Source organism: Nannospalax galili, unplaced genomic scaffold, assembly GCF_000622305.1.
Source record: "Nannospalax galili isolate Female #2095 unplaced genomic scaffold, S.galili_v1.0 scaffold510, whole genome shotgun sequence".
Classification (NCBI taxonomy): domain Eukaryota; kingdom Metazoa; phylum Chordata; class Mammalia; order Rodentia; family Spalacidae; genus Nannospalax; species Nannospalax galili.
In genome coordinates this window covers 1515347-1533403 of record NW_008329677.1, presented here as the reverse complement: position 1 = coordinate 1533403, position 18057 = coordinate 1515347, and the positions used below count along the sequence as shown (strand labels likewise).

At 39.4% G+C, this 18057-nt stretch overlaps 1 protein-coding gene across 2 annotated transcripts in view; it reads right to left on the bottom strand.

Annotated features, from left to right (window-relative positions):
* The window catches only part of Ralgapa2 (Ral GTPase activating protein catalytic alpha subunit 2), a 371371-nt gene that overhangs the window by 179259 nt on the left and 174055 nt on the right, over positions 1-18057 (bottom strand). For both annotated transcript variants that reach the window (XM_029567609.1, XM_008841311.2), the window contains 3 exons: positions 16847-17040; positions 15958-16056; positions 15568-15723 (listed from right to left, as the gene is read on the bottom strand). In XM_029567609.1, the coding sequence (XP_029423469.1) occupies positions 15568-15723; positions 15958-16056; positions 16847-17040 (449 nt within the window). The remainder of the gene's footprint in view (positions 1-15567; positions 15724-15957; positions 16057-16846; positions 17041-18057) is intronic.

Genomic DNA, 18057 nt, shown 5'->3' with positions numbered 1-18057 from the left:
GAAAAATCTTTATTCATAATAGATTTGGAAAGTGGCAAATTAATGCTTTCCACAAAAATATGCACAGTACTGTGTGATCAATACTTACAAGAAAGAATTTACCTTTTATCACATTATCCAAGTAACTCCCTTAGCCCCAGACACATGGACAAAATACAGAGCCTCTTAACACTAACCAGTGTAACCCATGCTTACTGCCATGGATCATGAGGTACTGCTGTCTTTCACATGTACTTCCTATAAAGAGCATGCCACAGCCCACTAGGGAACTGACAGGAAGATGGCAAACCCCTTAGAGAATTCTGGCACCTTTATAATTCCGTAAGATGAGGGTTGAGGGTCATGGAAAGAAGTGACTGACAGGTGCACCAATACCACCTTGACGACACTAGTTGGGTGATGTAGTGACTATCTTAGTTGTCACCCTGATAAGCCTCAAATCCACAACATTACAGTTTATACAACAGACTGCCTTAATGAGGTTGATGCAGATGCTTCAGAGCAGTTATTAAACCCTCACAGTGAGACCTCAGCAAATGAGGCTTTCAACAAGCTGTTACCAACAAGTGATGGAAGTGGGAGGGACTTGGCTATCTATGGTACTCTCTCAACACTGGACACTGATGCAGCATAACAAAAGAAGACCAGACCTGATGGTAAAAGTTGATGGACAAGTCCATGCAGACAGGCATTTATATATTGCCAAGGATGTTTCTAAGGCTTGGAAAGCAGGGTGGGAGGCAGGAAGGCAATAAAATGTGCTCTCTTGGAGATAATCAGCTGCTTGTTTCAGAAGAGGTTATACTGAGTCAACTCTCTGCTGGTCTTTACCTGACTCTGGTGAAGCTTTTTTAATGTTCTCCAGAAAAAGAAAAGGCAGAGTCACAGCCATCACAGATAGCAGGATGACTCCAATGCACCTGGTACATAATCATATAAGCAATTCCATTAAGATAAGAATTGACAAAATAAAAAGAAATATGCCACATAATTAATACAGGTACTAGTAAGACAGAGCTACACTAGTCCCAGGTTGATTGTTCACTCTGTCTCAGAAAAGTCTGTTACAAATCTGTTCGTAAAATGTTAAGAAATTATTGGATGAAGTCATTACCTCCACATAGTCAGGTACTGCCTTCAGCCACTGGTGGCAACTCAAGATGTAATCAATATTGACAATGACACCAAGCAAAATGACCATCTCATTTTGATGCTAAAATCCAAACTGGACAGCTGCAACTTGTGTGCACATAGAGTAAAGAAGAGAAAACATACTCCTAGTGAACTGAAGCAGCAGGGTATTTTTTTATTCCTCTGGAGCCAAGAAAGCTTGGAAAAGAAAAAGATCCAAGAGCTCTACATTCAGTCTTTTACTCTACAGAAAGAAAGATCAATCAAGGCCAGTAGATGTAGCTAACAGAAAGGTTCAGATGGAAGTGCAAGCATGCTCCTCTTTCAGTGTTAATTCACGGCCAATGAAGTACCATTTGAGGTTTGTGCATAACACACAGCACAGACTCATGCTGAAGACATGACTTAATTTTGAAATATGAATTGTTCTTCTTTCACCTCATTTGTTTGTGTAATGAACATTGAAAAATGAGAACAAGGGGGCTGGAGAGATGGCTCAACAGTTAAAAGCACTGGCTGTTCTTGCAGAAGACCCAGGTTCAGTTCTCAGCACCTACATGGTAGCTAACAACTATTCATTAACTCCAGTTCCAGGGTGATCCGACGCCCTCTTCTGGTCTCTGCAGGCATTGCACAAACATGGTATACTTTCAAATACATGGAGGCAAAACACTCATATACATAGAAACAAATTTAAAAAAAAATTTTTTTAATGCAAACAGGGGCTGGGCTGGGGGAGAAGGCTCAGTAGATAAAGCACTTGCTAAGCAAGTGTGAGAACCTGAGTTCAGATTCCCAGAAATGTAAAGCTGGATGTTGTAGCACACACCTATAACCCCAGCACCTCTACTGTGAGATGAGAGGCAAAGATGAGAGAATTCCTGTAGGCTCACAGGTCAGCTAGCCAGGTGATCAGCAGCAAACAACAAAGAGACCCTGCTTCTCAAACAAGGTAGGAGGTGAGGATCAACATCCAAGGTTGTCCTCCTATTCCCACAGCAACAGCATAGCACCTACAAATCTGCATTCACACACACACACACACACACACACACACACACACACACACATACAGATGCAAACATGTCAAGTCAGTAAATACCACAGTAGTAGGATTCATACTACTCTCCAGGAAATATTACTACATGAGAGAACTGGCTCATAATATGCTAACTTCAACAACATCAGGTCTCCCACAAAAGTCTTCTTAGGACACTGCTGGAGAGAAATGAGTGTGCAGGCTGGTATGACACAGGAGTCTATGAGAAAAAGCCTAGACATTTACCAGGATTTCCAACAGGAAATGCTGCCTTCTCAGGGACAAGGGCTAGCTGCCTAGGGGTGGGTGAGGCCAGGCCAGAATATACAGCTTCTGCAAGGGTATACTCTTGGCCATGGGACCAAGGAAGGACCCAACTAGGTGACATGTGACATTAGGTCCTGACTAAGTGACCCTGCTGTATATGTTCACCTAAAACTCCAGTATGAAGAAAATGGTAGGTGCTTTATTTTTATGTCTTATTACTAAAAGGTCCTCTTTACTCACATTTCTCTAGCCCACAAATATCTACCAGGGAATATTTTTCCATGGGAGAACAAAATGAAAACTGTTGTTTATTGTTTCTTTAGAAAACAATGTTCTCTCTAAAATGTGTTCCAGTAAATAGCACTAACAGCTGAACAATCTGCAATCACCACACCACCACTTACTGTTACACAGTAAAAAGAATCAACAAAGAGATTATTCCCCACAAAGAGAGCACTTTCTCATAGAAAAAAGATCTGCCATTTCAAATACGTTTCTCAACATTATTTCCTTGTAGCCAAACATATCCTTTATGGACTTTAAACCACAGTCATGATTGAAAATCTCTTATAGTCAACAATTGTTCCGTCCAGATGGGAGCTTAAGTGTCCTCTCATCCCCAACTGTAACTTCAGCCTAATTCTTGTAATGCTTCTAGAAGCCATTCTTCTGACTGCCAGTGTGTCTCCACCTAGAGAACATGAATTCCCTTAAAAATCTTAGGCGTTCTAAACAAGAAAAGATGCCTTGCAAGTCACCAAGCTACATTCCAAGCCTCAGGAACATACCAAGGACCAAAAGACGGGTCCTCACATAGGAAAGGCCCAGAGAACCTTTAAGAACCCATTTCGTGGACTAAGCAGCTCAAACTTTAAAAAAAAAAAAGTCATGTGGCTGCTGACTCCAGAGTACAGTCACTGATGTATGAGACCAGGGTACAGCCATGGCTGGATGTTCCCTTTCCCCGAGGCAGACCAAGAGAATCCTGGATAGCCAGCCCTGTGGAGCTAGAGAAGCTTACACACTCAGAATCACTCACTTGCCATATTTGAGTAGAAAATTGCACTAAAAAGTGTCTCCAGTAGCTGGGGAGATGACTCAGTAGGTAAGAGTCCTTGCTTATAATTATGAGGACCTGAGTCACCATATAAAAACCAGGTCTGGCCATTTTCACATGTAATCTCAGCACAGCGGGACAGGAGAAGCCTGTTTAGTGTTTAGTGGCAAGTTCCAGGTTCAGTGAAAGACCCTGTCTCAAGGAAATAAAGTGTAGAATGACAGAGTAGCACATCAGACCTTGTTTGGTCTCTGCAGGCCTGTGTACACATATCCACTACATATAACACACACGCACAACACATACACACACACACACACACACACACACACACACACACACACACACACACACAGATTCTCCAGATGGTGAGCCAGAATTCCCCTACTAGTCCCAGCTCACAAAGAAGATGACTTAATCTTTCCCCTGCACTGCCTTGGACACTTAGAGAAAGTGACTGTTATCTATGTGCCAGCTCTCCTCCTTGGCCTTCCTCTCAGCTCTCCTCCACGCCTTCCTCTCAGCTCTCCTCCATGCCTTCCTCTCAGCTCTCCTCCTTGGCCTTCCTCTCAGCTCTCCTCCTTGGCCTTCCTCTCAGCTCTCCTCCTTGGCCTTCCTCTCAGCTCTCCTCCTTGGCCTTCCTCTCAGCTCTCCTCCTTGGCCTTCCTCTCAGCTCTCCTCCTTGGCCTTCCTCTCAGCTCTCCTCCTTGGCCTTCCTCTCAGCTCTCCTTCTTGGCCTTCCACTCAGCTCTCCTCCATGCCTTCCTCTCAGCTCTCTTCCATGCCTTCCTCTCAGGTCTCCTTGGCCTTCCTCTCAGCTCTCCTTCTTGGCCTTCCACTCAGCTCTCCTCCATGCCTTCCTCTCAGCTCTCCTCCTTGGCCTTCCTCTCAGCTCTCCTCCACACCTTCCTCTCAGCTCTCCTCCACGCCTTCCTCTCGGCTCTCTTCCTTGGCTTTCCTATCGGCTCTCCTCCTTGGCCTTCCTCAGCTCTTCTCCTTGGCCTTCCTCTCAGCTCTCCTCCTTGGCCTTCCTCTCGGCTCTCCTCCATGCCTTCCTCTCAGCTCTCCTCCTTGGCCTTCCTCTCGGCTCTCCTCCACGTCTTCCTCTCAGCTCTCCTCCATGCCTTCCTCTTGGCTCTCCTCCTTGGCCTTCCTCTTGGCTCTCCTACATGCCTTCCTCTCGGCTCTCCTCCTTGGCCTTCCTCTCAGCTCTCCTCTACGCCTTCCTCTCGGCTCTCCTCCATGCCTTCCTCTCGGCTCTCCTCCTTGGCCTTCCTCTCGGCTCTCCTCCTTGGCCTTCCTCAGCTCTCCTCCATGCCTTCCTCTCAGCTCTCCTCCATGCCTTCCTCTCAGCTCTCCTCCATGCCTTCCTCTCAGCTCTCCTCCATGCCTTCCTCTCAGCTCTCCTCCATGCCTTCCTCTCAGCTCTCCTCCATGCCTTCCTCTCAGCTCTCCTCCATGCCTTCCTCTCAGCTCTCCTCCATGCCTTCCTCTCAGCTCTCCTCCATGCCTTCCTCTCAGCTCTCCTCCATGCCTTCCTCTCAGCTCTCCTCCATGCCTTCCTCTCAGCTCTCCTCCATGCCTTCCTCTCAGCTCTCCTCCATGCCTTCCTCTCAGCTCTCCTCCATGCCTTCCTCTCAGCTCTCCTCCATGCCTTCCTCTCAGCTCTCCTCCATGCCTTCCTCTCAGCTCTCCTCCATGCCTTCCTCTCAGCTCTCCTCCATGCCTTCCTCTCAGCTCTCCTCCTTGGCCTTCCTCTCAGCTCTCCTCCTTGGCCTTCCTCTCGGCTCTCCACCTTGGCCTTCCTCTCAGTCCTGAACTTAACACCTTGGGCTTTGCTGCTGCAGGCCACAAAATTGAGCTTCAAGCAAAATCCATCTCAGATCATCTTCATATTCACTTGAAATAATCAGATCATTCCATGTTTTACTTCTTAAATTGATTGTTTTTAAATCAATGCAGAATTTAGTCAAGTTCAGCTAGTAAACTCCAACTTCCCTTCTTGAAAACCAAATGCTGGCAACTTTCATTAACCAACCTAAAATATCTGTCTTTCTTACTTTAATCTCTCTGGTAAAATTTTTCTATGTTGTAATTTCCTTAGTTAAATAAGAAAGCTAGTCTCGTGTACTTTTCGTGATTGCAGAGTTTTATCACTTAATTTATGTTGCCTGGCTCCTGTCTTAGCTTGGGGTCCTCTGCTCAGGTGTTGTCTAGGGCAAGTATTCTCCTCCTCAGCATTGCTGATATTCTGGGTTATAAATTCTTTGTGGGTCCTATGTATTGTGCCTCTACCTACAAGATCCAGTGAATCTCTGTCCCAGCTGTGACAATCAAAAATGTCTCTAGACATTGCCAAAAGTACGCTGGGGAGCAGACCTATCTCCAGAATTACTATGCTAGGGTAAGAAAGTGGCTACCATACCACAGTAGAAAGTTAATACCTGCTCTGAAACTGGTAGTTGGAGCCAAACTCATAGGTGGTGAGTTGAAGTGAGTCTGCTTTGGTCATTCATTCTGCGCCCACAATGCCTGGTGGATGTGGAATGGGCTGCCACAAAGGGAGGATTTTTTTCTCTCCCAACTTCTACCACCTGGCACTTTTACATTTACTCTGGGAGAAGACGTGATGTACTCCAATGATTCCTCTAAGGAAGGTTCTTGTGACTTGGGCCCTGGGAGAGGAAACAATAAATAAACTCTACTTCCAAAATGAGCCCTCAGAGCAGAAAAACATGTTCTCTACTGAAACACAAACCAGCTTCCCTATTATGTTCCTATGTAGTGTTATACTGAATATGTGGAAGATTTTTGGAATCTGCATCCTTCATACTCTTCACTGACTGTACGAGGCTTTGCACCTTTAAATCCAGCAAGGGAAATCAAAACAAATTCTAGCTTCTGGCCTCTCAGTGGACTCCTTCCTCTCTGGATCAGTCTCCCATGCTATCATCTTACACTTTTTAAAGCTGTGAAACAAGTTCACTGCACATGTGTTAAACCTCCTAACTGAAACCTCTGCCATCTGTCACCTTCTACATATTTCTACTTCCCATATTGAGGTGTGAGCGGGTTTGGTAGCTTAACAAAAATAATTATTGGTTATTCAGCTATAAAAGAAAAGAAAAAAATCTTCTGGTTAATCATTTTGCTGTAATCATTTATCTGAAGTCTCCATGGCCACTGACAGCTGAATGAAGTATAATAAAATTTTCTTCAACAAACTCTGACCAATCTATGGCTGATACTTTTCCGAGAAATACTCAAGAACCCCTGGATGTTACCTGGTGGTATTAATTATGTAATAGCTTCTGTATTTTACCAATCAAAATTTGGTACAATACACATGAAAAGAAGAGCATATGCACCTATTCTTACAAATATTATTCTTCTATTAATCCTAGTTAAAACTTAAAAAGTTTTGCATATTGCTCCAATAAACCTTTGAATTCAGTAAGACATCATTCATTTGAATCAAGTAAATTTAAATGAATACAATTATATTTTTAGAAAGATAAACGCTTGTCTTTCAGTGTTAGATTACTTTAAAAAATACATATAACAAAAGTGGCTAACAAAAAACATCAGACCTTTAGAAATTCTACTTCATTAACTCTTATGATTTGCATATCAACTGTCTGAATTCTAATAGGGTTAGAAAATATGTTCTGTTAAGTAAAGAAAATGCCCCTTGAAATCTCTCCCATACATTTCTAATTTCTAACAGGAGACTATTCTTTGGGAACAGACCTAGCTAAAGCTATGGTGTCCAAGGTGAGGGAAGGTCTCCCACTGGTCATATCCCCTGCCCTTAAATGGGTTAATCTATACAGGCACTCCATCCTACTGTGCCAACTTCCTTTTGTTTTCTCAATTCATCTTGCCTTTCTGAAATGACTTTGGCTTTGAGAGACAACAGAAATAGTGTCAGGAAGCTCTGCCTTGAAGAATACTTTCTATTCCGTACAGCATCTAATTTGCCCCAAATATTTCACACACAATAAGACATATATGCACAAAACACACAAAATATAAACACATGTCAATACTCAGCTATAAATAAATTTACACACATACTCTGTATTTCAGTCATTGCTAGCCCTCATTAACCTCCCCTGTGGCTGTTACAATTTCCTTTCTGTTCTTGCTGTCATTATTCCCTCAAGATTATAATCCATTCCATATAATCACTATGGTATTAAGCTTCTTAAAATGATTTTTTGTTCATGTGGAGTTTCATGTTCTAAAACCTTCAAAAGTTCCCCATTATCCATGGGCTGAAACTATTAAGAATCAGTAGTGAGGAATGAGACCAAGGTGCAGGGGTGATACTACTAAACTGGCTGTACCCAGCTCTCAATAATCAAGAGAGTCTGGGGCTCTTCACACTGCTGCTTGTATTCATGTTCACACACTAGCTTCATATATACTTGTCACTAAATCAAAACCACTCTACTCACTGGTCCTGGGTTCTCTGACATCTGATAGTCTACCCTGCTTCTTGTTCCAAGCGCATCATAGCCATTCTTGAAAGTCTTGCCAAGTCTGATCTCCTCTACGAGTCATTTTCAAACCAATTTAGATACAAGAGTATTTGACAAACCAATTATCTCTTATTTGGCTCTTTGCCCAAGTTAATGAATATTACAAATACTTACTTATGCATATCATACCCTCAGAACCTAAGACTTAGAACCTAAGACTACCATGGTGGGAAAAATATTCAATGCAAAAAAGTTCTTCAGTCTTGTGACATAGAGAAAAGAGTGATGTGACCCTAGCAATAAATGTGTAAAAGCAAACCAGAGAATCCAAGAACACTCAAGGACCTTAAGAGATCCTTTTGTATAACTTATCTCCAAGCACTTACAGTCAGGTAGGACCTTGTGCCTACTGGCAAAGCTGAATCTAGCTTTCAGGTCTCTCAGTTCTCAGTATGAAGCTTGTTATCCAAAAGACCATTTATTAAGTATGTTTTGAAATAATATCCTTAAGCTTAAAGATATAATACCCATCATTAACAATAGGAATAGACTCAGATTGGACATTTTTTCCCCTCGCTGTACTAACTACATTCTTAAAAAATTCTTTTTAAATAAAGCTAGACATGGTGGCACACACCTTTAATCCAAGCACTAGGGAGGCAAAGGCAGATCTCTGAGTTCAAGGTCAGTCTTGTCTACATATCAAGTTCAAGTTCTAAGCTCACTAAGGCTATATGTGAGACCTTGTCTCAAAAAAAAAAAAAAGAGTCAGCTTTCTAAAGTTCTTCTGATTTACATCAAGATTATTTACTGGATAACACTTAAACCTTTAAATTCATAAATGTGTAGTTTATCCTGGTAACACTGAATTAAAATTCTGTGAATTGAAATCTTGGTAAAATTACTCGCTATACAAAATAAGCACTTAAAGACGTATTCAAATTATTTCCTTGGATATGAGATAAACAAGATAAACAAGGCCCCCTAATTTGACATTTAAATTATTTTACTATAACTGAATACTCATTTCTGTTTAACTTAAACTGAGGAATTTATATGTATCTAATATGTATGGTTTTAATTATAAGTTTAAATATTCAGCCAAGAGCAATTCTTTGTTTGAGAAAAGGTAATGATGCAATGATTACATATCACTGCATGATACAGGCTGTTTGGGGTTATTAAGAGAGTCAGTACAGCCAATTTACAAGTATCACCTCTGCACCTTGTTCTCATAGCTCACTGCTGAGTCTTACTCTCACTGAGGAGACCCTGGGGATCTTTTTACAAACGACTGTTTATTATTATTTTATTCCATCATATGCCTCATGAGAGGAGGTTGTAGTATCCGTTAAGAAAACTCATAAACTCATAAACTATTTTGACTTCTATGATAGAATACTGCTCTATATATGGTACCCAATTATTATATGTTCTTTACTGTTGGTATGGCAAAAGTTTGCTCAATTAAAAGTTAAATAGAGTTAAAATGTCCACAAAATAAGCTAAATATTCTTGGCTACAAAATAAGTGACTAAAACTAAGGAGGGGGGATGCCAAGTAGGGTAAGTTAATGCTATAGGTATATTTAGGAGCTAAACATGAATGAGTGTTGATCATGCAGTGCCAGGGCTCAGTCCAGCACCCTGTCAAGCAGTCACAGGTTATGCAAGCACCATACTTGCAGACAACAGAATCCACTTGAGTGATTTTGAGGACAGGAATTGATAACAGTGTCGGCTGGTTTATATAATTTCTAGAAGTGCCATGGAACCAAGCATGAATCTTAATAGTCAGGGAAAGGGTGGCCAGCAGAAACCCCTGTGAGGAGGCAGTACTGGCAGAGACTGTGCTCCCTATAGTGATGCCAGTGTCTGGGCAGAATCTCCATGGACAGGAGGATCCTGCTCCCTCCAGATGCTGTCCTCCCACTCATCTTTCAAGTGTTCAGTGCTAACCCAGCTATGTCTGGCCCATAGAGAGCTAAGCCTCCTGGTTTCCCTCATTGGGTAGTGTAAGAAGCAAGCAGAGAGTGAGTCAATGACTATAGACCCACAAGAAATATTTCTGGATCATAAGCATACAAAGACAAAATAAACACTGCTTATACTTATGCCTGACTCACAACACAGGGAGTAGATATTTTTCTACATGTTGTGAAGTTCTATAGTATGAAGCTGTTTTTCAGTCAAATTATTATGCTCCAAAGTAAGAATGAAACAAACCCGAACACTTTCAGTTATTAGAAAAATTAAATACAAGAAGTTCCTGCAGTTACTGTACTGCTCGCTATCCTTGGTATTGGAGCAAGGGTTCCTGCTTACCAAAGCTACACAACCACTCTTCAGATTGAGTGTATTACAGGTTTGAATTCCTGCAAGTCTTCTAAAAATCTGCTATAATTATTCTTCTCTTACAGGTAGGGAACCAAGGCAAGCTAAGACCAAATTACTTGTTTAAGAAAGAAAGGGCAAGACTGGAACTCAGCCTGACTAAAGGCTCTTATACTGGTATACCTTACACACTATACTCCATCATACCATAGCATTATACTGATATAGTTAAAATGTGTATGCCAATGGTCACCCCAGAGCAGAGCAACCTACCCTTCTTGACTTGAAGGAAACCTCATACTTTTTTGCCTTCTTACAAAATATGAGAATATTACATTATAGATGCCCATTTCCTGAAATTTCTATATGCAAATTTGCAACAATAATTTTGTATTACTGTAAGCTTTGCATTTAAAAGAGATTTTAACTTTGATGTATAACAGACAAATTACATTAAGACAGTAAATCTGTAAGTCATTGTTAAAAAAATAGTTTACTTATTTTAAGAAAGGAAAACTTAGTCTTTGATATATGTTCTAACAAACATGAAAATAAAATTCCTTTCCTTAACTGTCCTTTCCCATTTCACATATATTGATCTTTCCAAATGTTTTAAATAATCATGAAATTAATAGGAAATGTTTTTAATAAATTGAAATTGTAGCTCTTTTCATGTCAAACTATTTTGGGGAAGACTAAGGTGAAAAAGCTGCTTAAATGTTGAAGAACAACCAAGAGCAGCTTTAGAAGAGAAACTGAAGAATGACAGAGCTGGGAAGGCAACGTCATGGAAACACCTCCATAGGCAGAAGGGTGTTCTAACGAGCAGTCTCAGGTAGAGGGACTGTGACCAATGCCCACGTAAAACAACAGCAGGAGTGTTTCACCAACACGTTAGCTGTGAATCAATGGAAGACATGCTCAACAGGATGAACCAAGCCTTTATGTCAATTTTAAGAGCCTTTTGGATACATGGCATTTGGCAAACGTTCTCAATATGTTTTTAACTTTCATTATTCACAAAATAGGACATGATATTTATCTAACTGAACTGTGGAGAAGAATTGTGGGATATCACACTGTTCCCAGTACAGAGTCTGGCATTGTGGATCTAGGAGAAATGAACATTTTCCACCTCCCACCCCAGGGTACTAGGCACAAAGCAGCTGGGCAGAGGAGGCCAACAGAAAGCTCCTTCATTGTCTAACTGGGAAGTCCTGAAAGTCACTCAAAGATCATACGTGATAATTATTATGAAGATAATTATAAATCCAGTTATTTTTATTTTTTTATTTTATTTTTTGTATATGGCTGTTTTGCCTGAATCTATGTAAGTGCACCCATGTCATACAATGCCTGTGGAGGCCAGAAGAGGGTGTCGGATATCCCAGGTCCTCTGCAAGAGTAGTGAGTGCTCTTAACCACTGAGCCATCTCTTCATGCACAAACCTGGTTATTTTTTTAAATCAGTAATATAGATTAATGTTGTAAAAGAAATCCATTGTCAAAGAAACAAATAAGGCCATTTTATAGTATGTTTTTGATCATGTAGATAAACCACAAATCCATACATCTGTATTGTGAGAAATGCTGCTTGATTAAGCCACTGTGCTAGTTATTAAATTATTAAGATAGCTAAAAGAATATTACATATGTTGTTTTAAAGCATACTACATTTTGCATCCTGTTTGGTAATGACTAAATTTGTTTACATAACAAATTTGGTACCATATTAGATGAAGTCATGATTTTATATGCCCCAAACCCATGGCAATTTGTGAGATATCTATTTTACAAATGGATTTTTGCACCTGAACGTCTCAATTACTACAAGCACCATTAAGCTTGAAAAAAATTTTAACATCTTAGAGTATATTTATAGCCCAACATTATATTGATCACTCTGTACATAATCTTGATACTCTCAGACTCAGGATAGCATTTTGTGAAACATCATGTCACATGCAACATAATATTCAAAGGGTTCAGGTCTCCAGCAGCTTTAAATCACAGGGCTGAGTTGAGCAGACAAGCATGCCACCCAGAGGCCAAAGGAAGAAACACATCTTGGATCTTATTTGTAAGACAAAACTAGTAAAAGTTAAATTTTATTTGAAAAACAATGGATGTTCCTTAGAATGTTTCCTCTGCATAAACAAACCCTTTTAGTGTTAGGATACATGGAAGTGTGGCTCTTTGAGAGTCTCCCGAGGTGGAAACAAGTCCTGCCGGACATGGTACCAGCCACAGGTGTACAGTTTGTCAATTAAAAAATTGAATTTAACTGTATTCTCTGCAGCAAATACTTTCTTATCTTTTTATAATGAATATAGCATGTGTTTCCAGAAGTACATATAAGTTCTAAAACAACTGCCATGATCTATTTAGACATGTGGGCCAAAAGTTAAACTAATTAACCAGAGACAGTTCTTAGTTAAATGAGAAAAGTTTCTTTCATTAGAAGGTCTTCTGTACAATTTTCTTTTGGCAAAGGAATAAAGTTTATTTAGGGTAATTCTGTTTGGCAGACAGTCAGAGCTTCTAAATTATATACTAATAACTGTTAAGGTTAAAGTAAAATAGTCAGTTCTATTAAACCCACATAAAAATCCAGGCTCCTCCTGGCATACACAATAGACTGGTCACAGAATGGAGACCTATGATATCCTTGCTTTACCCTAAAGTCTGCATGTTGGGATTATTGCTAGCATTAGGCTGTTTTTTAAGATTTACATGACAAATCTACAAAAGAACACTGTCTTCATTTAACTGAAAATATGACATACATTAAAATGTGAAAATAATTTTAAGTATATAATATCAATACTTTTTTTCCTGAATGTAAAATACCTTTTAAATAATTCATAAAAATGAACTGCTTGGGGTTCTTAAATACTATAAATCCTTACTTCATATTTTATTACTTCATTTCACACCAATGCACATTTAAACAGAAATAAGATTTTAAACTCACACTTATTTACGTAGCTTTTTAAAAAACTTCTAAGAAATGTTGTTTAGTGCTGATTTCAAATTTGTTTTTATTATATCAGGAATTGTACTGTTGATCATTATTTCCAAATAATGCTCTTTTCCCTGAAAAATATTAGCAAAACATTGCTTTAAAGTACAGTGCTGTTAGTTGCCAATATTTTGTCAGCTAAGATTGGGGTCAGCTGTCCAATTTCCCCAGTTCTATGATGGGTTGTTGTCTGCTTGAATTTGCATGGGACTTGTGTTTGCTGAAACCACTGCTGTAGATTCATATGAGCAGGGTTCCAGGAGCTTCTAGGACTCTATTTCCTTATGGTCGTGCACCTTCTCCCTGCCTCTTACAATTTTTCCACCCCCTCTTCCACAATGCTCCCTGAGCCCTGGGTGGGTGAAGTTTAATAAAGCGAGGGACTCTAGATAGGCTGACTAGACCTCAGTAGATGAACTTGCACCGAGGGACATCTGGGGACACTAACTTGGCACAATAGGCCTTAACACAAATGACAGTATGAATTCCAGTGGGGGTACTATGGGAAGGTGCCAGTGGGGAAGAGAGTATAAAGATGATTAAAATTGATTGAGATGCTCTGTATGAAATACACAAAATTCAATAAAAACAAATTTAAAAAATACAGTGTTGTTAAGCAAACCTTTCTATTGTGGTTCCTACACTGAGGGAGCTCATTATTATATGTGCAATTAATTTTCATCCCTATTTATACTCCTTAACCTTCCACATACCCTGCAATGCATCACTCTGTAGCAGATGCTTCCACCTGCAGGGGTAGCTATAAAATACTTAAGCAGAAAGAATACAGGTGATTGTACTTGATGTCCCCTGTCTATGCATTTATTTAAAAAACAAACAAAGCTATGGGTCTAAGCTCAGTCTGCTATACTGATATCCTCTAACACTGCTCAGAATAAATATAACAAGGATAGTTTACTGGGCCAGTATGATAATGGCTCAGTAAAAGATCAATGCTTACAGAAAAAGATGTGCCAGGGATAGTCCCAATTCCCAAGCACTGGAAAGGGTCATGTACATCCTTAAAAAAAAGAATAATAATAAGAAAAAAAAAAGGGGGGGCAATCTTTGTGCTGGAGACTGAACCCAGGACTTTGCACATGAAAGGCAAGGATTCTACTGCTAAGCTTCATTTCCAACTGCAAAAGTGGCCTCTTATCCAGGGGATATCGAAAGATTTGTGTGTCCGCATCATACATCCAAAGAGAGCAAGAGATACACAGGAAAAAACCCAGTTACCTGGTACTTAATAAATTTGTAAATATGAGCAGTTTAAGGGGTAAATTCCAAAACTTCTCATAATTTTAGTTAGTCAAGATCTACCAATAAGCCTTAAAATGTTCTGACTTCCAGAACATTTAATTGTTCCTTACTTCCTATTTCCAATGCTGCCATCTTAATTCTTTAAAACATTTTATTATTTTTTTTATTTTATGTGTATTAATGTATTGCTTGCATATATGTCAGTGCACCTGTGTTGTGCAATGCCCACAGAGGTCAGAAGAGGTCATTGGATCTGCTAGAACAGATAACTGGAGTTATGGATGCTTATTAGCTGCCATATGGGTACTGGGAATCAAACCCAGGTCCTCTGGCATAGCAACCAGTGTGCTTAACTGCTGAGCCATCTCTCTAGCTATCATCTTAATTCTTAACTTTTTATTTTTTTGCTGTTAGTTTAACCATTTCAATTATCTCTATCTGTAGGCCCAAACTTTTACTGAATCCTACCACTGTCAATCTTCAAATTCACCCTCCAACTGAAGTCTAGAATATTTTTGTGAAGAACAAATCAATCACATCAATCTACCTGTTTGATATTCCCATATAAATCAAAAGGTCATAGGTTGACAAGGTAAAAGTTCTTGCCACCAAGCCTGACCACCTGAGTTTAATCCCTACGACCCATATGAAGGAAGGAAAGAACTAACAAGAGAAAAAGAACAAGAGAAAAAGTAACTGAGATGGTATTTTTAAGTTGACAAGATGGATTATAAAGGTCACAGAATAAAATTCAAATTTAGTCAGGGTAATAAAGAGTCAGTGAGGGAAAAAGCAAGGATGTGAGAAAACCTGATTCACTTTTGAAAGACCATTGCGGCTGCTCTGTGTGAGAGTTGAAGCTACTGAGAAAAGAAAACATTTCTGACGTTTTATTCTAAGCCCTGATACATATCAAGCATGATACAGAGTTTCCTATTATGGGATACAATGATAAAGAAGTCACTGGATACCTGGTCCTCGCTGGTTAATCCCAGGTGCATCACCAGGTAAAAATGCACCAGGAAATCCGAGTTTGGCAGAACATCCTGGCGTCTGGTCATCATGGCACAGATCAGTCTGTAGGCTTTCAGTTTGCCTTCCTTATATTCATTTGGCAGCATCGTTGCCTGCCAAGGAGATGATGTTTCCAGATTAAATCAAGACCAGATGCAGAGCATTTCAACATTTCATTTACTTCTCAGTTTTCCTGAAGAGTTGTTTATGGAGATGTGGGGTGTGACGGCTTTAGTAAGACCAGCCTGTCTTCAAAACATGCAGTCTTGGGCAATTACAATTTTTTAAACTCAATTTCAGAAAGGAAGAGGAAATTGCAATAAAAGAATAAACACATATCCACTTGCCTTAAATAGCCATGATGCAAACATTCTGAGTGGTGGGATCAAGAGTGGAGGAGATGGAGAGGACTGGTTATCCAGGCTTATTGCTAGATTATCCCGTATCTAATTCAAGAGAAAGGGAAACACTTCACTTATCACAACAATGTAACAATACTGTCTTCCATTGCCAAATAACTACTACCAATTACGTTTTTGTGAGTGTAATGAGAAATCTGTAATATTTACAAGTCTTTTATTGTGAGGTTTCTTATTCTTTTGAGCTTTGTGCCTTACTCCATATGGTTCTAAGTTTTAACGCAAAAGAATGGAATTGTTTTTTCCTAGAATGTGAATACCTGGGGAGGTCTTGAACTTCAAATGATAAGAAATGACTTAATAAATTATTCTGGGGGAACATAAATCATGTTTTAGAAAAAATAATTAATAATGGAAAACGATATATTCCTAGTATCAAAACCAAAGTCAGGATGAAAATGATGATTTCATCTGTAAGATTCTAGTTTGATAAAGTGTCTTTATTCATGGAAATAGGGCTATATAAATACTGATTATTTTATAAAATGGGGATATAACTATTCTTTGCACTCTTCTACATTTTCCAACTTTGTACAATCAAAACAGTATCACTTTAATAAAAATAACAAAACTACATAATATCCTATTTTTAGTGTTTTCTAATATACTTTTGCACTAAATGAAATAAATATTAGGCATTTATAAAATATTAAAACAACATTATGATTTACTCTTGGGTAATCAAATTTACTTCATCTAAATGCCTGATTTAAATTCCAGAATAAATTCAGTAGTTAACTGTGACAGTTGTATGTTAAATGATGTATGTCAGTCAATGTTTCTAGATTAGAATAAAAAGTAACAGAGCAGAACACACCTTTGCCAATTTGTACCAGAGTTCATAAAGATGGCCAAAAACCCTGGCATGAATGCTGGGTGACTGGATATTATTCACATCTCCAAGGATACCCAAGACTCTTCGCCATAAGACAGCAGCAGAATCTGGGTGCCAACCAGTGAGGTTCCCTCCAGCAATTATACTACAGTCATCTGCGAGGCATTCACTGCTATCTGTGGAGAAAGAAAGGCATGTGAGTTAACTATGTATTTACTATGTAAACACAATCTTAATTTCCTCATCACAGTCTTTTCTCCTTAATGCAAATTATCTATGCTTAAAATTTATGAAGTCTCAGTAAGATAATTAAGATGAAAGATGATTGAGAAGCTGAAAGGACAGAAAAGGAAAACCAATGAAGAAAGGTTAAATGATTTGGATTTTTCCAACTGAAAAGTGCAACAAGAGATGAAGTAATACTTAGGTGATCCTGGGAAGGACTTTCTGAAGCAGGCATTGGGATGGGAGGATTTTGAGCAGGATGGGTGCCGTGGCAGTAGGCAACCATGGAAGGTGCCCATGTGGAGAGACATGTGTCACTGTTTTATTGAAGGTAGAGTCTGCATATAAGAAAGTTTTACCCCTTTTCAGTCTAAGAAATGCATGAAGCCATGTAAGAGTCACCATGCATTCTCTTACAATGGAGTTAGGGAGCAACCCCATAAATCCGAAAGTCCCCCTTCAAAGTCAGCCTCCTCCCTCTTCTCAGACTGCACAACTACTGATTTTTTTTGTCAAGGTTTTTTTTTTTTTTTTAATCGGCATTATTTTATTGTTATTGTTTTTTGTTTTTTGATGATTGCTTTTTGACAGGGTCTCACTAGTCACAGCCTGCCTGAAAGTCATGATGTGGATCAGGGTGGCCTGGATCTCACAGAGATCCATCTGCCTTTGCCTTCTGAGGGCTAGGATTAAAGGTGTGTGGCGTCCCGGCATTATTTTTAAAACTGTTAGAGATTAATGAAAAAATTACAAAGAAGGAATAGCCAGTGTCCACATACGCCACATCTAGTTTCCCCTACAATCAGCATCTTCCATTAGAATATTCATTACAATTAATAAGCCAGTACCATCCTAAAACAATATTAAAGTCCATACTTTAGAGTTCCTTAGTTTTTAAAAAAAATCATTGTGTGCTGGGTGTGGTGGCACACGCCTTTAATCCCAGCACTTGGGAGGTAGAGGCAGGC